General features: G+C 37.7%; 1 protein-coding gene across 16 annotated transcripts in view; it reads right to left on the bottom strand.

Moving 5' to 3' along the window:
- LOC18096055 (uncharacterized) overlaps positions 1-24443 on the bottom strand; it is a 691470-nt gene that overhangs the window by 92251 nt on the left and 574776 nt on the right. For all 16 annotated transcript variants that reach the window (XM_052448434.1, XM_052448465.1, XM_052448466.1 and 13 more), the window contains 2 exons: positions 14932-15039; positions 7588-7620 (listed from right to left, as the gene is read on the bottom strand). In XM_052448434.1, the coding sequence (XP_052304394.1) occupies positions 7588-7620; positions 14932-15039 (141 nt within the window). The remainder of the gene's footprint in view (positions 1-7587; positions 7621-14931; positions 15040-24443) is intronic.

Consider the following 24443-nt stretch of genomic DNA (forward strand, 5'->3'; position numbering starts at 1 on the left):
TCTGGTTACATCTCATGCATAACGGGTAGACAGGTCTCCTCTACTCCATGGACCCCCCTATAACACTTGTCCCCTGGCGAGTCTGACCTCCTATGGATCCCCCAGCATTAACGTGTCTAGCACCTCCTGAACTCCCACCATGAATAAAACTCCCCCTTTTTTTCGGGAGTGGCCCGAACGATGACCCGCTCCTTCCTTTCTTCAAAGGAGGATTCCTTCCCATAGGAGGTATGAAATCCCTTCTTTTGAATCCCGTAGTCTGACTCTGCTCACTTGTTAACCTTGGGGTGTCATTCATTACTCTTTCCATGCCCTGAGCAGCTCGCACTAACTCCCGGACCGACTGAAACTGCATAGCCACCAAAATTAATTTCAGCTCTTGCCTGAGCCCTTCCCGAAACCGTTCTACCCGATGATGCTCAGTGGGAAGATAGGTGGTGGCAAAAATAGATAAGTCCTGAAACCTCCTCTCATACTCCAGGACGGTCATATTCCCCTGTTTCAGATCCAGGAACTCCTGTTCTTTCTCTTTTCGGTGCTGCCAGGAGTAGTACCGCTCCTCAAATTCTTCTCGAAAGTGTTTCCACCTTAATTCTTCTCTTGCCCTTCTTTCTCTAATAGTCTCCCACCAGGAGTGGGCACTCTCCGTTAACAACTGGGTCACACAGTCTACTCGAGTTTCCTCTGGCACTTGCATCTGATCTATGACCCTTTCTACCTTCCTCAGCCAATGTCCTGCTACTTCGGCGTCTTCTTCCCCTGAATAGGTCGTGCAACCCATTTCCCGCATGCCCTTCACCCAATGAACCAGGGTCACTACTCTTTCTACCCGAGGAGTGGAATTGGATGCACCTGCGGCCATCCCTGTTGCTATTGCCTTGACCAATTGCTCCAGAAATGTGGGGTCCGAATATGGATTCGGGGTGACCGTCGGTGCCACTAGTGGTGGCCTGTCTTCTGGTCCTTGACCACCTGCTGCTCCAGGCAATAACACTTCTTCCCGATGAGAGACAGGGTCATCCTGATGCCCCCCTGATTCTCCCCTCTCTGAATGGACCGACGCTGCAGGTTGGTGGGAGGCCGTGTCCATCAGTGGTTCCCCTTCATTTTCATTCCCGTATAGTGAGCCATACTCTCTCCCATGCATAGGGGACGGGTCTGCTCTTGCTTCTTGTCGGGTGCGAGCCATCCTGCAACATGTTTCCAAATTCACATCAGTGTTTCAATCCCTGAAACTTCAACCAGTGGCTCTGATACCAACTGTAACAACCTCAAAACAATTTCAATCAATATATATTTGTTTAACTCTTACATAAAGGGCAAATGGAGCAATTTTTTTTATTTTTTTATTTTTTTTGTTAAATTCACCAAAATTTCTAACGAAATTTCGGCAGAGTCTCCCCTATACCGGGAGATCCCAAGTTATCGACAATTTATCCTGCACACAATTATAATCACATCCCACCCATAATCACATCCATGATTGGTACATTCAATCATTTTATTCATTCGAGAATATACTTAGGACAAATCTTCATTCTCAATCTCCATCTCATATCACATGCATAAATTATTAATTAAGAGGACCATCCAAGCACTGAAATTTCATATATATAAGCACAACACAATTTAGCGTTCTGAACATAAGCTATTACGCTATAATTTTTCCAAGTATAGATTAATACATTAATATTCCAAAACATAATAATATAAGGAGTATACTATTCTATTCAGGTTACATGTTTGCTGCATAACAAAATTACATGAAAATCTCTAAGTTCCTAACTTATACAAAAGGGATAAGGAACCTAAATTCTATTCCTGACGTGAATGGGAGGGACCTGCAAAACATAAATTTTCCATATAATTAAAAATAACTAAAATACAAACAATTCACGGAAGAAATTTATACAACACATCTACCTACTTAAGTCATATGCAATTTCAATACACCACCACCATCCCTTTTGAGGATTATCCAGTTTATTTCCTTTAACTACTTCTCCCCACATTAGGAAGACTATACCGGCACTAACGACCTCCATTAGTGTCTTTAGTTTTCCATCCTGGGGTCAACTAATCAGATTCATGAAAATGCCGACGCTAACACGACCGTTGGTGTCATTAAATATATATATATATATATATTTTTTTTTTTTGAACCAAAATAGTTAATCACTGTTCTATGCTACTTTGGGAGGTCCTCGGGTATGCCGATGTCAAGGATTCTTGACATCATTAGCTTTCACCTCGGAAAGCTAATCAAGTCTATAAGTTTTGCCGATATCGACGACACCCGCCGATATCATTAACTATTCTGAATCTGAATAGTTAATCAAGTTTACAAATTTTGCCGATATCGACGTCACCCGCCGATATCATTAACTATTCTGAATTCGAATAGTTAATCAAGTTTATAAATTTTGCCGATATCGACGTCACCCGTCGATATCATTAACTATTCTGAACCTGAATAGTTAATCAAGTTTTTATATTTCTCCTCCCACGTACCGGTAATGCCGATGTTAACCAACTTGGTTAACATCATTAGCCTCCCATATCAGGGACAGGCTAATCAAATTCGAGAAACAATCATTATTAAAATTCATTGTTACTGTTCATCTCCTCTAAAAAGACCTATAATTTAAATTTAGTCCTCATTTCTATTTTCCCACCATTTCACCTTTCCTTTTCCCCTTTCTTTTCCTCATCAATATGCACCAAATTTTTATAGTTCAATAGTTAGTTAAAATAATTATTAACAAGAGGAGATATAGGTACCGAGTACCTACCTGCTGTAGACGCTCGACTTGGGTTCCCCTGTTGTTGTTGTACTCCTCCCGCGGTTCCTCCTGAAACCACAAACACCCATCATTATTCCATATTAGTCCACATATCACAACACAACAACAACAATGGGAATAATATTCATTTCTCTTTTACCAATCTTTTCTTTCTCACTTACATTCCTCATTATTATCCTTTCACATTTTCGGCTCATTTGTAGTCCAAGTGGACATCATAAATTCAATTTTGATTACCGTTTATTCTTTTTGAAGATCAAGACACACTTTGTGAAGGGCGAGAAAACAAATTCTACCCTTAATACGGCTAAATTTTGCCGTTTTATCGACTTGGCCGAAACTGCCAACAGGGGTGGCAGCTTGACCTCTCCTCAGATTTTCATTTGTATCCGGAGTTCTAGGACTCCAAATTAGGCGAGGTCAGATTCGTTGGAAAGCTAACACTTCCGGCTACAACTTCTATGAATGGACCCTCCCTAGATTCTATCATCTTCAGGTCCAGATTCTCTCAGGAACCAGGGCAACAAATCTGCCGTGTTTTGTCAATGGAGAAGGTACCTACAATTTTTATTTCCAATCCTTTTTTTTTCCCCATCAATTTCAGCCAATTTCAGCCATGTTTTCACCTTACCTGGAACGTAGGTTCCTCTCCCTTATAAGTTACAATTTGTAACTACACTATAGCAACACACCTAATTAATTAACAGGGGAGTCATACGTTCTCCTCTGTTTTTTTTTCTTCCCCTCCAGTGGCCGGTCCTTTAAAATCAGTTCCTTCTCTTTTTTTTTTTTTATATTTATATATATACACACTCAATCACCACATTTCCTTATCATTCACCTCCTGAAACCTGTTTCAATTTTGCAATAAGGAAAACAACGCAACTATCACAATTTCCTTTCTTTCCTAACAATCTCATGGCTGGCCACTATTTCCCCATGGTCTTTGGTTTTTGTTGAAATCTTCTTTGCATAATTCCATCCTTTTTAGGCAACCTATGCTGCTCAACTCATTTAGTTCCAATTAATTCCACATTTCCCCAAATTTTACTCAAAGACCCTAATTTTTCAAACTTCAAATTAATGCACAATTCTTGCATGAATTTAATTTGGCTTTCCCAATTGGTTTAGAACTTCATACCTGGAGGAAATTTAGGTTTGATTTCTGATTTGATTAAAGTTTCCTAACCCCTTTCTTCTCTACAAGCAGCCGGCCTCCCACTCCCTCTTCTCTTATAAATTCTATCACCTTTTCTTCTTGCAAATCTCCTGCCCCGGTTTGTCTCCCCACGTAGAAAATCTAAGGTTTGTGTAGGTATAGAAATATAGGTGTTTTCTCTTAAGCTTGGTGAAGGAAAATCTGAAAAATTTCCCTCCCCTTTTCTTTTTGTTACCTCCCCCGGTCATGAATGAGAGAAGGGATGGTTATTTATAGTCCCATCTCTTCTTAATTCATTTTGGTCCCAACTTTCTCCCTTTTTCTTATTTTAGCCCCTTCTATTTTATATATATATATATAACAACATTTTTTTTTAATTATTATAAACTCCCCCCCCCCCCACTTTTTTTTTTTTTTGCATACTTTATTCTCAGGCTTCACAAATCCCATTAACTAGGAAAATTAATTATTCATCTCGCCTATTTGCCAGGGCACTAATTCCATTAAATCAGGAATTAGTTCAACGATTTACCCATTCACTAGGGTACTAATCCCATTAACCAAAGACTTAATTCCTCATCATGCCCATTCACCGGGACATTAATCCCATTAATTCAGGAATTAGTTCAACGATTTGCCTATTCACCAGGGTTCTAATCCCATTAACTAGAGAATTAATTTCTTATCACGCCCATTCACCAAGGCATTAATCCCATTAGTTCAAGAATTAATTCATCACATCGCATATCTTATTTTCTAAAGTAAACAGTATATAATAATTTCATATTTATCAACCATAATTAATCAAATAAAAATACATATTGACCAATAATAAATTCAGGTACCGTGTAATTACCTGATGACTAAGCTCGAGCTGAAATTTCCTGCTGTGGTGTCGGTCTGGCAGCCTCTCTTGAATTGACAAGTATATCACATCATTATTCTACTTTCCATATTGAAACACTCAATAAATAAAATCATTCCAATTATCCTTTTATTTGCCAAAATAAAATCATTTTGTAAATTTCCTTCCTATTCTTTCAATTTCCACATTGTAACACAATTCATTTCATCATTCAAATCAATATATATATTCTTTAAATTTATTTATTTAATTTTTACCGTAATTTAAATCAAAGAAAAACATAAAAAAATTTCATGATCTATTCACTCTTTAACATTAATATCATCTCTTTCTTACACAATCTCATCATCTTATCAAAACTCTTAAATTTTTATTTTTCTTATTATTATTTTTCCAAAAATCCCTTCTTCAAGAACACCTAAAATTTTGCTTTAATTACCATAATTTCTTACTTTCCCTACTCACTTCAATAATCTTAACACAATTTCACAATCAATTGTAATTTTCTCTAAAATTTATCATGAACCCTAATTCCTCATTTCACAAAGTTCAATCAATTTAAAGCATAAATTCTTCGAGAATCTTATTTAAAAGTGTGAGGACATCTTACCAAGCAATAACCAAAGCTTTAACATTTTTAAATTGAGAAATTTTCCTTGCTTGAATTTGTTTTTCCTCTCCTGACCGAATGCTTAAAAAGCAAGTTTTTTTTTTGTTTCCTTATAGCACACTCATTTGCACTCATATATATATATATAACTCTTTTTTTTAAATACCTTCCACATCCCTCAATTTTTTCTTTCCCCCTACACACATATAATTACTTAACTTTTTAAAAATACCTTCTATATTCCTTAATAGTAAATTTTATGATTTTTGGGTAAAATTTCTTGAATTCTAATGCCTGTTTATACCAAATTTTATCCAGATTATTTCAAATTTCACTCAGTTACTCGTTAGTATTTTCAGTTTCATGAAATTCATTTCCATAAAAATTTTATTCACATTTTCATGTTTATTTATTTATATTTATTTTTTATATATATTTTAACACCCGAACAAAACATTTCAATTCAGATTCTCGAATATATCATCATTCTTATAATTTAATTTATCACTTTTCCTCATTTTTCGTAATCTTGACTTTTATTAATATCAATAATATTACCCGGGGTTTTACAGTCTCAGTTGGCACTGATTTTTGCCATAAAAAATGGTTGATTTTAATGATTTTTTTTAATATCTATATGTTTTTTTAATATTTTATATGAATAAACTCTATTTTCATGACGTGTTTATAAAAATAAGAATTATTTATTCTTGGTAAGAAAAAGTGACCTTTAAGATTAAAAAGAAGAAGAAGGAGAAAAGTGACCTTTAAGATTAAAAGTATCTGCTCGAAAAAACCATTCAACATAAGATTGCTCTGCTAGGAAAACATGATATCAGTATCAAACTTTTGAACAAAGAGTTCAGCATCAAGTCTCAGTCATCTGGAGATTTGAATGCCCAAATATATTCACATGCTCATACAATAACATTTTTAAAAATGCATTATGCATTAGAAACAGAACATCAAACTGCAGAGAAAACATGCTGATGCAGAAAATACTCAAGTCGTAGAAAGGAGAACGCATGAAAGTCCACACATTAAACCAAAAGAAACACAAATGGGCAAGCAAACATGCGCCCTTACTTCTGGAGGCTTGTACGATAATGGGCAAGCAACATTGTTTTTTTGAGGTTCGCACAGTAATGACTAAATACACAACATGACATTACTCCTGTGCTGTCAACAATTCTTCTAACTTCTTCAGCAATGTGAAGCCAATTTGTATCCCATTGCCAATGGAACAGTTGGAATTATTTCCCACCAAATCTAAAACATATTCGCAGCACCAACCTTGAAATCATGTAACAGTTAACCACCATTCAACATGAGATTGTTCTGCTAGGAAAACATGATATCAAACTTTTGAACAAATAGTACAGCATCAAGTCCAAATATATTCACAGCTCAAAGACATGAGTCTCCATCTTCTTTCCACCCCATATTTCTGGTCCACTCTCTATTAATGCTTGAATCTTCAGCTACTTCAGGTACCTGTAAACCAATTCAAGCATGGCATGCTCATTTAACTTGTAAATCTTATTATTGAGAGAAACAAGAAACAAACACACTAAAAGAGAGGCAAGAAATCAAGTCAAATCAGCAGCACCTCTGATTGAGCACTCATTGAACCATCTGGTGTAGTAGCAAATTTTGTGGTCAGCTTTGGACATTGATGGACCTTCAACTTCTCCAAACGAGGGAATAAGAAATAATCACACCATCCGAAACTAAAACGGATAATACTTGATAATTGTTCTAGCGACAACTCCTTTAGATTAGGAAGCACTATCTCCTTCTCAACGTTGATAGGTGAAGCTTGACCATCCTGCCCAGGAGACTCTGGAATTGTTTCCCTTTCACCATCCTCTTCTCTGATAATATGCTTCAATTGACCGCATTTACTTATGTAAAGTCTTTTTAGCTTTGGCAGACTTCGAGCGAGGGACGGTGTGAAGATAAATGTCAGTTTGTTGAGAGACTCCAAATTCAGACGATTAAGACTTTGGAGGCTGACATGTCTAGATGGCCCCTTCCATATACATTTGAGCTCAGGTAAACATGACAGCCGTAACTCTGTTAAAGATGACAGAAGCGGTAGCTCCTTCTCCTCACTACTTCCTTCATCAGGCTCACCTAATTCAAATACCTCTTCCAATGATTTACAGCTGTCAACAATCACCTCCTTTAGATTGTTCAAAGCTCGCAGCAATTTTGCTGGAAACGGAGTGCGAACATCCCCACAATCGTCCACTCGTACAAATTTTAATCTTTGTAAGAAGCCGTTTTGCTGCCCATGGACGGCCATCTTATCAGAGAACAATATTATATTTTTTCACTCTCATAAAAACAATTTATATGATGTATAAATAGGAGAAAAAAATAGAAAAAAACAGGATTAAATACTTTTTAGAGATTACATATTATTGTTTTAGTTTTTTTCTTAATTAGAGATAAGTTAAATATTAATTAGATTTTTGCGAAAAAAGGTTACTACAACTCCTAATAATTAGTTTCATGTAAAAAATAAAAATAAAAATAGTAACTAATATTTTTATTTTAGTTATAAAGTTAATAAATTTTTAAAGATATTGTAATAATAATTTTCAACACAAAATTTATGCTCTTATATGTTAATAATTTTTTTGTGAAGTTATTTGATGTACTTTTGTATAAAAAGCATTTTTTATTACGTGCAAAGTTGTTTTAGTGGACAAACTTGTCTAATTTTTATCCAGATAGATTACCTCCAAAGTAGTCAATTTGCTCATGTCAGGCAGAGACCTCAAGCTTAATTCTTTCAAATTTGTCAACCCCTGCATCAAAAGAAATTTTGTGCACTTTTGAACTATATAATTTTGGTAAATAGATGAACGAATTGTCCATATAAACTTCAGCAAAAAAACTTATCAACAAAAGGATAGAAGTAGGCATGGGAATATGAAATCATAAGCTGCAGGACTGAAACAATCAACTCAATATTAGCAGATGGAGGTTTATCTTCCTCTTCAAATACTTCCATTAATTGGGGGAAGAGCCTCAATTTCACTCAAACTGGGAAAGCATAAAGATTGAAAAATCTAGGTAGGATTTCATTACAATAATTAATTTCTTACTTCTTAAGCCCTCTATCAAGAGACAAGGAATGATACAATTAGACAACTCCTTTTCAATTTAGTGGATGGCTAAAGGATTTATCTCCACTTATCAATTACTTCAGTTTCAGAAATTTAAAGGAAGAAATCAACATGTATTGAAGTTGACAATTTAGATTAAAAAGGAAAACAATTATTGGAGAAATATAAAGGACGTACTTGGATCTGTGCACACAAATTTCCCAATTCTTTGTGGCCATCAATTTCTAGAATTTGCAAGGAAGGCAATTGGGCAGCAAAATTCTTTGGAGCAAAGAAGCTGCAATTTGAAATAGACAATTTTCTTAGCTTAGGGAACTTGATGATGCCATCTCTGGTGAGTGTATCTCCTTCTACACTGTAAAATATTTGCTTTAAATTATGAGCATTAAAAATCCGCATCTCTTCCAGGTTCAGAAGGCTTGGAGACACAGAGACAGGGAGGACATATTCCAGTTTACCACACTTTTCTATGCTGATAGTTTTTAATTTTGGGAAGCAAGGAGGCTCTGGAATTATTTCCCTTTCACCATCCTCCTCTCTGATAATATGCTTCAATTCACCGCATTCACTTATGCGAAGGCTTTCTAGCTTTGGTAGACTCTGAACGAGGGACGGTGTGAAGATAAATGTCAGTTTGTCCAGAGAATCCAAATGCAGATCAGCAAGACTTTGGAGGCTGACATGGCTGGTAGGCCCCTTCCATATGCATTTGAGCTCAGGTAACTGGTACAGCTGTGTTGGGAAAACTAGGGACAACTAACCGGATCAATTCAGCGGAATACAATTCACAATTCACAAGTCCCAATCCTTTTCCCTCTTTGTGCAGTAAAAACAGAATCAAACAATGAACAAATATAATGCAACAATCACACAAATCAACACCAAGATTTTTACGTGGAAAACCCGATGCGGGAAAAACCACGGGACCGGAGTCCACCTAAAAACTTCCACTATCACAAATAATGGGTTCACAATTGTTCTTCCTCAGATTCAACTAAGGGCTACAACATATATATCATCAAGAACAACTTATTCTCGGATTACAACAAGATTAAAGAGAGTAATGTTAGAGAAAAGCTCACAACACTGACAGCCCCGTTTTCTGTCAAAACGACCAGCTTCCACACCACCAATCTTCAATCCAACCGTTCAGAATCAAGAGTAATGTGTCTAGAAGCTTCTGTCCAAATCTCAGCCCGATCCAACGGTGAACGAACTGGAAATCGAAGAAAGAAGACAGACTGCTCTGCTGCCTCTTCTTCCTTTCTTTCTCTCGGTTTTCTCTTCTCTCTTTTGTTCAAAAACAGCTACTGCCATCTACAGTGGCAGCTCCTATATTAATTCAAAGAGACAGCCTTGCCTTGCTGTCTCTTACTAATTAATGTGGTGGTCCCACCATCACATGGTGCGGGACCACACACAACAAATCTCCCCCTCACGCACCATGTGAGGAATTCGCCATACTGGCGATCAACATGTAAGCTTCAATTTAGGAGGCTCTGACAAGCCTGCCTCCCTTCTGCAAAACTCAAACTTCTCTCTCGGTAGAGGTTTGGTCATCATGTCTGACACGTTGTTATTGGTATGGATCTTCTCAACAACAAATGACTTCATCTCCATAGCATCTCGAATCCATTGATATCTAACCTCAATGTGTTTTGATCGAGAGTGAAAAGTAGGATGCTTACTGAGATGGATTGCACTTTGACTATCACAGTGCAACACAAAGTTCTCTTGAACTAGGCCAAGTTCATGTAAGAACTTCTTCATCCATAACAACTCTTTGCCCCCTTCAGTAAGAGCAATATATTCAGCCTCAGTAGTGGATAATGCCACACATTTTTGCAACCTTGATTGCCATGAGACTGCTCCCCCTGCAAACTTCATCAAGTATCCTGATGTGGACTTTCTAGAATCAACATCACCAGCCATATCTGCATCTGTGTATCCATCCAACACAGGTTTATCATTACCAAAACATAAGCTGAAACTAGAAGTACCTTTGAGATACCTGAGTATCCATTTCACTGCTGACCAGTGTTCTTTACCAGGATTTGAGAGGAACCGACTGACCACACCAACTGCATGAGCTATATCCGGCCTTGTGCAAACCATGGCATACATCAAGCTACCAACTGCGGATGCATAAGGAACCTTTTCCATCTCATCTCTTTCTTCATCACTTGAAGGACACTGCTTAGAACTTAGTTTAAAGTGGCTTGCAAGTGGAGAACAAACCGGTTTGGAGTTGCTCATGTTGAATCTCTCAAGTACCTTTTGAACATATCTCTCCTGAGATAGCCAAAGTTTCTCCTTCTTCCTGTCACGTGTGATCTTCATGCCAAGAATCTGTTTTGCTGGTCCTAAGTCTTTCATTGCAAAAGACTTGCTTAACTCTTCCTTCAAAATCTGAATCTTCTTAGCATCATGGCCAACAATCAACATATCATCCACATACAACAAGAGAATAATAAAGTTTCCATCTGGAAACCTTTTCATAAATACACAATGATCAGAAGTGGTCCTGTCATAACCATGGTCCACCATGAAAGAATCAAACTTCTTGTACCATTGTCTTGGAGCTTGCTTTAACCCATATAGGCTCTTTTTCAACTTGCAAACTAACTGCTCTTTGCCTTTTGCTTCAAACCCTTCAGGCTGTTCCATGTAGATCTCTTCATCTAAATCACCATGGAGAAAGGCAGTTTTCACATCAAGTTGCTCAACTTCAAGATTCAAACTAGCAGCTAAGCCAAGTACAACTCGGATTGAAGACATCTTGACCACTGGTGAAAAGATTTCTTCAAAATCAATACCCTTCTTCTGACCGAAGCCTTTCACAACCAATCTTGCCTTGTACCTTGGTTGTGAGCAATGTTCATCAATTTTCAACCTGAACACCCATTTGTTCTTGAGTGCTCTCTTACCTTTAGGAAGCTTCACTAACTCAAAAGTATGGTTTTCATGCAAGGATTTCATCTCTTCTTGCATTGCTTGCAACCACTCACTTTTCTTCTCATGTGACATGGCTTCATCAAAGCATTCTGGCTCTCCCCCGTCAGTAACCAGCACATACTCATGAGGAGAATATTTGGTGGAAGGTTGGCGAGGTCTGGTTGACCTCCTCAATTGTGGCTCATCTGGAGCTTCCTGCATAACCTGTTCAGGAATAACATCAATATCATCATTAGTTGATTCATGATCACCAACTAATGGCTCAACAGGAAAACCACCATTATCATCATTTTGCAAATCTCCCCCATGATTAGCAGGCATCAAAGGTAACTGTGGAGTAGGTCTTGGATTGGAATTAGATGGAATAAAAGTTGTAGACTCTGTTTTCTCCTTCAGTTCAAAGTCTTCAATGGTTTGATCTTCAAAGAAGATAACATCTCTGCTTCTCACAATTTTCTTCTCCTTTGGATCCCACAACCTATAGCCAAACTCATCATCTTCAGATCCCAAGAAAATACACTGCTTTGTCTTGCTGTCAAGCTTAGACCTTTCATCCCTTGGAACATGTACAAATGCTCTGCATCCAAACACTCTCAAGTGTGCATAGGAAACATCCTTTCCTTTCCAAACTCTATCTGGAACATCAAACTCAAGAGGAACTGATGGAGAAAGGTTGATCATGGCAACTGCAGTTTTCATTGCCTCACCCCAAAAGGACTTAGGCAGTTTTGCATGAGAGAGCATACATCTAATTCTTTCAACAATGGTTCTGTTCATTCTCTCAGCCACTCCATTCTGCTGTGGAGTCTTAGGAACTGTCTTCTCCAACTTGATACCTTGTTCCCTGCAGTACTTTTCAAAAGGACCTCTGTATTCACCACCATTGTCTGCTCGAACACATTTAAGCTTTCTGCCAGTTTCTCTTTCAACTCTGGCATGGAAATCCTTGAAGACATCAAGCACCTGATCTTTGGATTTCAAACAAGTGGCCCAAATCTTCCTGGAGTGATCATCAATAAAACTAACAAAGTACAATGCACCTCCAAGAGACTTATCAATCATAGAGCAAACATCAGTATGAACTAAATCAAGAACATGTGACCTTCTATGTGAAGGTGATCTTTGAAATGCAACTCTATGTTGTTTACCAACTAAACAATGAGTACATGTGTTCAAGTTCATACCTTTCAATGGAAGGTAGTTCTTCTTGGCAAGGATGCCAAGACCTTTCTCACTCAAATGTCCAAGCCGCTTATGCCATAGATCAGTAGAGCAATCTTCAATTGCATTCACCTCCCCTTTGATCACCTTGGCTTGTGACATGTAGAGACCCATCTTCTTCCCTTTAGCAACAATTAGGGAATTTCTGGAGAGCTTCCATTTACCATCTCCAAAGTAACTGTGATAGCCTTCTTTATCAAGAGTACCTGTAGAGATTAAATGTAGGCGCATATCAGGCACATGCCTAACATCTTTGAGTAGCAACTTGCACCCAGTATTGGTTTCCAACCAAATATCTCCAATGCCCACAACACTAGCCATCCCTTGATTTCCCATCCTAACTTGACCAAAGTCACCAGCTGTATAGGATGTGTAAAAATCATGTCGGGGTGTAACATGGTAAGAAGCTGCTGAATCTGCAACCCAGGTGGTATCTTGACATGCAAGATTAACATAACCATCATCACAAACAATGGCAACATCACCATCAAACACAACTGCAGCTGTACCATTCTCTTCATTCTTGTCTTCATCTCTACCCTTTTTATCTCTTTTATACTTTCTGCAATCCTTTTGCATATGCCCAGGCTTGTCACAATAATAACACTTAAAACCCTTTCTTGACTGAGATCTTCCTCTTGGCTTCCATTTGCCTTTTCTATGGCTGGATTCTCCATCTTGCTTGCCGTGAGAGAACCTGCTTTGACTTCTCCCTCGACTTTCTGTAACAAGTGCATGAGACTCGGAAATGCTTGTCCCTTTCCTCCTCTTCTCTTCATTGAGGATACAATCCTTCACTGTTTTCAAAGTGAGCTTTCCATTCGGAGTAGAATTGCTAAGTGACACCACTAAAGTCTCCCAACTATCCGGCAATGAACTCAATAGGATTAATGCTTGCATTTCATCGGCTAACTCAAGGTTCATCAATGACAGCTGATTCAAGAACCCTTGGAATACATTTATATGCACCGAAGCATCTTCACCATCTCTATACTTCAAATTCACAAGGTCTCTAATTACAAAAACCTTGTTTTGTGCACTCTCCTTGGCAAAGGTTTCTTCCAACATCTTCCAAACTGTATAGCAGTCATGTTCTTGAGAAATGTGATTAATGGACTTAGAAGATACCCATTTTCTAACATTAGCGGTAGCCTTTCTATTTAGTCCATTCCATTTTGCATCATCCATATCATCAGGCTTTATTCCTTTACATTCAATCGGCAAAGCTAAATCATTGCAATATAAGTGATCCTCCATCATTGTTTTCCATAAAAAATAATTTGAGGAAGTGAGCTTTATCATGCCCGAATCTTCCTTTTCCATTTTAACTGCACAAGAATTCAATCTACACAACCAAATGCTCTGATACCACTTTGTTGGGAAAACTAGGGACAACTAACCGGATCAATTCAGCGGAATACAATTCACAATTCACAAGTCCCAATCCTTTTCCCTCTTTGTGCAGTAAAAACAGAATCAAACAATGAACAAATATAATGCAACAATCACACAAATCAACACCAAGATTTTTACGTGGAAAACCCGATGCGGGAAAAACCACGGGACCGGAGTCCACCTAAAAACTTCCACTATCACAAATAATGGGTTCACAATTGTTCTTCCTCAGATTCAACTAAGGGCTACAACATATATATCATCAAGAACAACTTATTCTCGGATTACAACAAGATTAAAGAGAGTAATGTTAGAGAAAAGCTCACAACACTGACAGCCCCGTTTTCTGTCAAAACGACCAGCTTCCACACCACCAATCTTCAATCCAACCGTTCAGAATCAAGAGTAATGTGTCTAGAAGCTGCTGTCCAAATCTCAGCCCGATCCAACGGTGAACGAACTGGAAATCGAAGAAAGAAGACAGACTGCTCTGCTGCCTCTTCTTCCTTTCTTTCTCTCGGTTTTCTCTTCTCTCTTTTGTTCAAAAACAGCTACTGCCATCTACAGTGGCAGCTCCTATATTAATTCAAAGAGACAGCCTTGCCTTGCTGTCTCTTACTAATTAATGTGGTGGTCCCACCATCACATGGTGCGGGACCACACACAACAAGCTGTAACCTGGTTAAAGATGATGGAAGCGGCAGCTCCTTCTCCTCACTGCTTCCTTCATAAGGCTCACCCAATTCAAATACCTCTTCCAATGATTTACAGCCCCAAACAATCACCTCCTTTAGATTTTTCAAAGCTCGCAGCAATTTTGCTGGAAACGGAGGGCGAACATCCCCACAATCGTCCACTCGTACAAATTCTAATCTTTGTAAGAAGCCGTTTTGCTGCCCATGGACGACCATCTTATCAGAGAACAATATTATATTTTTTCACTCATAAAAACAATTTATATGATGAGAAAAAAAAAGAAAAAACAGGATTACATATTATCGTTTCAGTTTTTTTCTTAATTAGAGATAAGTTAAATAATAATTAGATTTTTGCGAAAAAAGGTTACTACAACTCCTAATAATTAGTTTCATGTAAAAAATAAAAATAAAAATAGTAACTAATATTTTTATTTTAGTTATAAAGTTAATAAATTTTTAAAGATATTTTAATTGAATTAAATATTTGAACACAAAATAAGCTAATATGATTTCTATGATTAATTGTTGGTATTAAGTTTCTTATATTTCAAATGAGGCAGTTAAATCTAACAGATAATATGTTCTTCCATATGATTAATTTTTAATAACGCAGACAACAATGAGGCAGTTAAGTTTCTTATATTTATATATGTTTACATAAAAAAACAAATCATAAAAAAATAAAAATAAGCATTTATCAATTACTTTACTTTTAGAAATTGGGAGGAAGAAAGAATAAATTATCGCAATTGACAATTTAAATTAGTGGAGAAATATAAATTACGTACTTGTAGCTGTGCCAACCAATTACCCACTTCTTCGTGGCCTTCAATGGTTAATCTTTGCAAAGGCAATTGAGCATCAAAATTCCTTGGACCTAAAAAGCTGTAATTAGATTGGAGCCAAAGAGACAATTCTCTTAGCCGAGGGAACTTGATGATGCCATCTCTGGGGAGTGCATCTCCTTCTCCACCGTAAAATATTTGCTTTAAATTGTCAGCACGAGCAATCCTCATCTGTCCCAGGTTCGTAAGACTTGGAGACATGGAGACAGGGAAGACATATTCCAGTGAAGAACAGAAAGATATGTTGATTTTTTTTAATTTTGGGAAGCGAGGGGACTCTGGAATTATTTCCCTTTCACCATCCTCTTCTCTGATAATATGCTTTAATTCACCGCATTCACTTATGCGAAGGCTTTCTAGCTTTGGCAGATTTCGAGCGAGGGACGGTGTGAAGATAAATGTCAGTTTTTTGAGATCTGAAACTTTCAGATGAACAAGATTTTGGAGGCTGACATGTCTGGTGGGCCCCTTCCATATGCATTTGAGCTCAGGTAACTCTTGCAGCTTTAACAGTGTTAAAGATGACAGCAGCTCCTTCTCCTCACTGCTTCCTTCATCAGCCTCACCCAATTCAAATACCTCTTCCAATGATTTACAGCTGTGAACAATCACCTCCTTTAGATTTTTTAAACCTTGCCGCAATTTTGCTGGAAACAGAGTGAAAACATCCTCACAATCCCTCACTTTTACAAATTCTAATTTATGTAAAAACAATTGCTCAAATGTCTTCGCATTGAAGGATGTACCAGCCAAAATTAATCTTGTCGAGGTTGGGTATCGTCCTGCATCAAACCGATTCCCAAATATTATATCATATTTGCGCAAGCTAACTGGAAAAACAAAATCTCTGGGAATGCATTCAACCTTCGGTATCCACAATGATAATACGGCTAACTGAGACAACGAATTTAGTTCTGTTAGGCTTGCATTCATTCCTCCTGTGCTGTCACATCCAACAACATCCCATCCCTTAAAGCTGCGATCCCCGATCAACAGCTCTTCTAACTTCTTCAACCTTCCAATCAAATTCACAGGGATCCTTCTTAGCCCTTCACAACTTGTCACATCCAACAACCTTAACTCCTTGAGCTCTCCTATTTCATCAGGTAATTCTTCAATGGAGAGGCACCGCTTAAGACTAAGAATCTTAAGTCTCTGCAGCTTTCTCAACCAAATGAGGTCCTTGCATTCACACATGATCAACACCAACAATTGAAGTTTCGTTGAGAGTTCAAGTGATTGCAATGACAAACGCCCTCCCTCCAGAGACAAAACTTCAATTTCTTTCATCCCTTCAAAGAACCTCTGAGGAACATTCAAACCATAACCCACTTCTAATAATAGAACTTTGAGCCGTGGACATACCAATCCTTCAGGAAGTTCTGCTAGTTTATTGCCCATTAACGAAATTGTTGTACAGCCTTCAAAGCTTTTACCCGTCCACTGCCACTTCTTTAACCCTAAGCCAGCCTTTACCATGAATCTATATTCTTCTGATGCTATGTGAATAGCAACATCACGAACAAGGTCATGCATTTTCACATGTTCTTCAGTTTCAGAGCCCAACAGCATGCAACAATCTTTGAGGTTTTCGATTGCCACAGAAACTCGTTTCCTTGCATCTTCAATGGGCTCCGCATCTTGATGTAACCCATAGCCCACTGCATATCTCGTCAAGTCCTGGATTGGAATGTCATAGTCTTCTGGAAATAAACAGCATAGCACGAAACATGACTTGGTTTCCTGGAGCTTCAAATAATCATAGCTCAACTTAAGACATGTATAAGCATTATTTTTTTCGTCAATTTGTTCCATGCGCGCAAATTGAGATTCTTTGAGCTGTCTACACGCTAATTCCCACTGAAGTGCAGATTGATCTCTTAGAGCCCTTCCCACTGTCACAAGTGCTATAGGCAAGCCTTGGCATTCTCTCGCAACCTCCCTTGCCACTGTGTTCAAGGTAGGGTGCCCATCAAGTAAACCTGCATTGATTCTGAATAAATCCCATGCTTCTTTTTCAGGTAATTCTCTTAAGGACACTTTTTGCTGGCATTTCATAGAAGAACATACATTTGTACGACGTGTTGTGAGAAGTATTTTACAACCCCTGTGATCATCACCAAATGGGATCCCTATCTCTTTCAAGTCAATATATTTCCAAACATCATCTAGGATAATAAGCATCTTCTCCACTTGCTTCAGTCTCTGCCATAATCGATCTGCTCTCCCTGCATTAGTACTCTTTTCTTTAATATTCAGACCTAACTTATCTGCCATTTGGTGCTGAATGTCTGTGACATTTGGATTCTGCGACACCGTAGCCATCAAAACTTCAGGAAAAAGCTGCAACTCTTTGGCTCTCCTGCCTACTTCTTTCACCAGGGTGGTTTTACCCACCCCTCCCATGCCGCACAGTCCGATCATATTGACTTTGTCATCTTTGAGAGCATCCATAATCTGTTCGAAAGCTTCTTCTGACGATTTTGAGGACGTGAATTCCTTTGATGGGAGAAATTCTATGGGCTGAGGATGAGCTATGTCGGACACTTTTGTAAACTTTGTGCTATTTTCTAGAAGTTTTCTGAAAGTCTCCGACTTCTTGGCCAGTGCCTTGCTTAACTTGAATTGTCGCATGCAGTTTGGGCACCAAGTAAAGCATTTGCCATTTCTTCCTATTTCATTTTCCAAGGGCTTCGCACCTTCAATTTTGCTGTTTGCATCTTCCATCCACTTTTTGACACCTTTCTTAATTTCTTCAGCATTCCTTTCAGCAGCTTCGACTTCTTTTTGCAGACCATCTAGTGCTAAAGCAAGGTTCTCCTTTTGTTCTTTGAATTCTTCAACAAAATTGTTGAAACAGAACATGTAACGGAACTGCCTTCCTACTGGTTCCACCATGAGTTCTGCTAGCATAGCTATAATGGATCCACCAGCACTTTCGAGAGCCATTTTCCGCAGGTCTGAAAATCAGAGAAATAAGGATACAGAACGTGAGAGTGAGTCACTACAAGTAAAACAGGCGCAGAGAGAATGGGAATAGGAATATCATTACCTTAATTTGGGAAAATATGTGCGAAAGGCACTGGTACTGAATGCTCAATGAAATAGCGGGAGGAAGAAAAGGAGAAGGCCTTTAGCTCTGTATGGAATCCAGCTTCAAAAGCAACAAGGCAAGGTATAAGGATTCTAACTGACACTTGTGAGTTAAAGCAGTAATTCCCATTAAAAATGCATTTTGATGACATAATTAAGATCATATAGAGACAGTGGCAAACAAAAAATAAATGTATAAAAGCACTCACCTAGCAAATAAAGAAACGGGTCGTGCTCCAGCGGTACGTGGGGGTTTGTTTTTTTCTGCCGTCCTGAGTTCGATTTTTTTTATGTGCCTGTCATCCCCGCGGTGCTTTACCTGCTTACTGGGCTTATAGGGTGTTCAGTGGGCCGTGGGGAATAGTCATGGTGCGCGCAAGCTGGCCCGAACACCCCACACTAATTCAAAAAAAAAAAAAAACGAATGAAAGGTTCAGGATAATCACTTAGCTCGCTTCCAACAACAAATATAATTAATTAATCTAAGCTATGATCGGTCAAAGTTTTTTTTAGTTTTATTCTTTTTTTAAATAAAAAAAAAAAGGAAAAGACTTGCAAAGAAATAGAATTACTGGAATGAACACAATAAAGGATGAAACTCAAGCAATTAAAAATAAATTATCTATGATGATCATGTCTGTGTCACACTCAATGAGGTAATCACTATTACAATATTAAATAAATAAATAAAAGCTAAAAGAACTAGGTTTTTGGTGGCATCCAGATTACGGTTACTTTCTTCATCCTTCTTTTGTGGTTTTATTTTATTTCAGTCCTTCAAATCTTTTTCTTTTGCTATTTCATCGAGTTACTTTGCTCTTGAGTTGATGTGCTTGCCCTAGAATATGCATTATGCTAGGGATTACAATTACATTACATAAGAAATCATACAATTACATTAAATAAATAAAGAAATGCATTTCACTCAGTTTTTTTTTTTAAACAAATTTATGAGAAAGTACCAATATTACAACGTGAGTAAATGATAGGAGAATTTTAAATCTTTTTGTGACATGGTGACCAGCTGATCCAAGTAACCAATAGATTATTGCCACTTGTTCAACCTGATCTGCACTTTAAGATAGGGGTAGTCATAACTATTCCTCCTTTTGTTTGACGAAAAATAATTTTTAAAAAAATAAATTTTAAATTTTTTTATATTTATTTACTATTAAAAAAATTAATCAATAAAAAATATTTTTTAGTAAAAAAAATTAGTTTTATTTTTAAAAAAGTATTTTTCTTTTATTTTAGGCGGAAAATACTTTCCAGAAATTGTGAAAAAATTAGAAATATCATATTATTTGTTGATTATAACAAATTGGATCCTCAAACTTTTAATTGCTATATATTTTGTTTTGAATATTTTTGTTTTCAATTTCACCCGTTATAATTTGATTTTATATTAAATTTGATTCTCATTTTTATGATTCTTATTTGCTTTTCTCTTTTTATTTTTTTAATTGAAATTTTTTATTTATCAAATTTTATCATCATTCTTTCACTACCAGAAATTCGCTAAATACCAACGGCTTTACCGACGGAATATTTCTGTCGGTATTTTGAGGTTGAAATTACCGACGGCCACTTTCCGTCTGTAATTCAGTCTGTAATTACGGACGGAAAATTTTCCGAATTTAAAAAAAAAGCGGGTCGCTGACGTGGAGGTTTTGGCGGGTTATTTTTTTCCGACGGAATCACCGACGGATTCAAAACGACAGCCCGTACAGTGCCCGTACAGTGATGCGACCGGTTCGCCGTTTGAATTACCGACGAACTCACCGAGGGATTTGAAATGGCAGATCCGTACGGTGACGTGTCTATGTTTCCGTCAGAATCACCAATGTAATCACCGACGGAGTTTATTTCTCCTTCTTCTTCCTCATCCCAACTCTTCCCATCTGCAAACAACCAGCCCCACCTCCCCCCCCCCAAAAAAAATCTTCCTCATATCAGCACAACAAGTTATATTTCTTGAAGTTTTGTGGTCACAGCATCCGTGTTCTGATTTACCGACGGATTTTATCAGTTTTTGTAAGTAATTATATCTTTTTAAATTTTAACATTTAATTAAATGCCAATTTTATTGTTTTTTTAGTATATGTATTTTGTTAGTAGATGTACATGTTTTATTGTTATTTCTCAAACAAACTTGTAGTATATGAATGTATAATTTTGTACCTGTTATGGTTTGTTTTAGATTTTGTAAGATTTTATTTGTTTGTAAATTGTTATTTCTTTATGGAATTACCGAATTACATGTGCTATTTTGAAATAATTAATAGCTTGCTTAATGGGTCCGTTTAAAGTTTTATCAATGGTATTGCGGAGTGGTAATTTCTTTAAATTTATATATTTTAATTCGTATGGACGTTGATAAATGATAATGAATATTTAATATTTATGAGAAGTTGTGATTGGTTTGTTGGATAATCTCGAGGTAAAGTAATATTTTTACAAGTTTATTTACCTAACTTAGTTAATTAATACATGATATCATCATAATTTTATAGAGGTTCGATATAAGTCATGGATGATCGTTCATGGATGTATCGAGATTCACTCCAAGGATTGCGGAGGATGGATTATTGTAACGGGGTTCAGGGTTTTATTAATTTCGCAACATCTATTCCCAGAAATTTTACTGGAGGCGGTATTAGGTGTCCATGCAGGAAGTGTGAAAATAAAAAGTATTTGCATCAAGATGTTGTAATGATGCATCTTCTACACAAAGGGTTTATGGAGAATTACCAATGTTGGTATGCACATGGAGAAGTATTTGTTAGCGAGAGTGAGAGGAGAATGGAAGAAACGGTGGTTGGGTCTACTTCTAGTGCTAGCAACGTGCATGAAACGACAAATGACAACACTAATCCTTACAGAAATATGGTTATGGATGCAATGAGAATGAATCAAGGTAATGGCAGTCAATGTCCAATCGTAGAAGAAGAACCTAATGTAGATGCAGCTAGGTTTTTTGATTTGTTGAAAGATTCTGACGAACCATTATGGGATGGCTGCACGAACCACAGTAAATTATCGGTCGTAGCACAGGTGTTCACCATCAAGTCAGATCACGGGTTGAGTGAGGCCGGGTATGACAAGATTATTGAATGGGCAAGAAGCATTTTACCTGAAGGGAATAGGCTGAAAGACAACTTCTATACTGCGAAGTCCATGATGAAACCCCTCGGTTTAGGATACCAGAAAATTGACATGTGCCCTAACTTCTGCATGTTATACTACCTTGAAAATGCTAAGATGACCGAGTGCATGACATGCGGGCATTCCCGTTACAAACCTAGAACTGGCAGGGGAAAGACTCTAGTGGCATATAAAAAACTTAGATACTTCCCGATCACACCTAGACTGCAGAGGTTATTCATGTCACCAAGAACTGTTGAGCACATGACATGGCACCAAGCACACCATGCGGTTGATGGAGTGATGGTTCATCCTTCTGACGGCGAAGCGTGGAAACGCTTTAACAGTGTTCATCCTCACTTTTCAGCTGAATCAAGGAATGTGCGTCTTGGGTTGTGTACAGACGGATTCAACCCATTTGGGTCATTTGCTGCTCCTTATTCTTGTTGGCCGGTCATACTCACAGTTTATAACTTGCCACCGGGAATGTGTATGAGGCCGGAGTTCATGTTTTTATCTACTGTCATACCTGGTCCAAGAAGCCCAGGGCGGAATATAGATGTTTGTCTTCGACCGTTGATTGATGAGTTGGCGCAGTTGTGATCCTCCAGAGCTCTGACTTATGATATATCGAGGAAACAAAATTTCCTTATGAGGGCGGCATTGATGTGGACTATCAATGATTTTCCAGCTTATGGAATGCTTTCTGGTTGGAGCACGCATGGGAAACTCGCATGTCCATACTGCATGGAAAACAACAAGGCATTCACGCTAGCAAATGGAGGTAAAGCTTCTTTTTTTGACTGTCACCGTCGCTTCTTGCCACTTCATCACAGGTACAGAAAGAACATAAAAGATTTCTTTGTTGGCAGAGTTGAAAAAGATGTTGCATCCCCGTGTCTTTCTGGTGAAGAATTGCATGATGTTGTCTCAGAGTACGGTGACATTGTGTTTGGCCTTCAATCAGGTAAGCAAAAGTTTCCTGGTTTTGGTTTGACCCATAATTGGGTAAAGCGAAGTATCTTTTTTTAGCTTCCTTATTGGAAGACCAATCTACTCCGCCATAACCTTGACGTCATGCACATCGAAAAGAACATGTTTGAAAATATTTTCAACGTCGTCATGGATGTGAAGGGGAAGACAAAGGACAACATCAAGGCTAGATTGGATATAGCTTTATACTGTAACCGTAAAAATATGGAGTTGGTTTATGATGAGTCACGGGTCGCAAAACCAAGAGCAAGCTTCGTGTTAGAGAAAAACGCACAACTGCTAGTCTACAAATGGCTTAAGAGTCTGCGTTTTCCGGATGGACATGCATCGAACATATCAAGGCTGGTTAGTATAGAGGACTGCAGATTGTATGGAATGAAGAGTCATGACTGCCACGTGTTTATGCAAACACTCATCCCATTAGCTTTTCGTGATTTGTTGCCAAAGGGAATATGGGATGCACTCACGGAGATAAGTCATTTCTTCAGAGATATATGCTCCAGCAAGTTGAATGTTGATCACATTGAGAGGCTTCAAACGAATATCGTCGAGACACTATGCAAACTTGAGATGATATTCCCTCCATCATTTTTTGACTCAATGGAGCATCTCCCTATACATCTACTGTTCGAGGCAAAAGCTGGAGGACCAGTCCAATATAGATGGATGTACCCATTCGAACGGTTAGATATTACAGTTGCAATGTAATTCATATATAAAAGTATTTTCTATGTTTTTCTTAATTGAAAATACTTAATTAATTCAATACAGGTACTTGTTTAATCTCAAGAAAAAGGTTAAGAACAAGGCGCATGTTGAGGCTTCGATATGTGAGGCCTATATTGTTGAGGAGATCTCAACATTTATCTCGTACTATTTCGAACCTCATCTGAGAACGAGAATCAATCGCGTTCCATGGCATGATGATGGCGGTGAAATGCCTTCTAGTGGGAACTTGTCAATATTCTCCAATACTGGACGACCCACACCTAAAAATGCTATAAGAGGAAGATATTTGTCGGAAATAGAGTTCAAACAAGCACACAACTATATTCTATTTAACTATGATGAGCTAAGACCTTTTATTCAGTAAGTTTATACTAATTAAACTTTGTTAGTAATATACTGTTAATTATATATTGTAATATCATACACTCATTATCACTTGCAGGCAACATCATCAATATTTGCTCTCCAATAACTCACAGCTGACCGAATCCCAGATCTTAAAATTACAAGATGAGCAGTTTGCCACGTGGTTCAGAACACATGTAAGCACTATCACAAACTCATTCTAACTTGCAAAATTATTGTACGTATGCATGTCATTACGAGATTCTCGTTCATTTACTGTTTATTGATGTACATTACATGCAAGGTTTATCAAATGGGAAGGAGTGCACCTAAGTCATTGTCTTTACTAAGCCTGGGGCCTGAAAGAAAATGTAAGTGCTACAACGGGTATTTTGTCAATGGATATGTTTTCCATACTGAAGAATACGGGCAAGGAAGAAAGACATACAA

This window comes from Populus trichocarpa, chromosome 1 (genome assembly GCF_000002775.5).
Source record: "Populus trichocarpa isolate Nisqually-1 chromosome 1, P.trichocarpa_v4.1, whole genome shotgun sequence".
NCBI classification, from domain to species: domain Eukaryota; kingdom Viridiplantae; phylum Streptophyta; class Magnoliopsida; order Malpighiales; family Salicaceae; genus Populus; species Populus trichocarpa.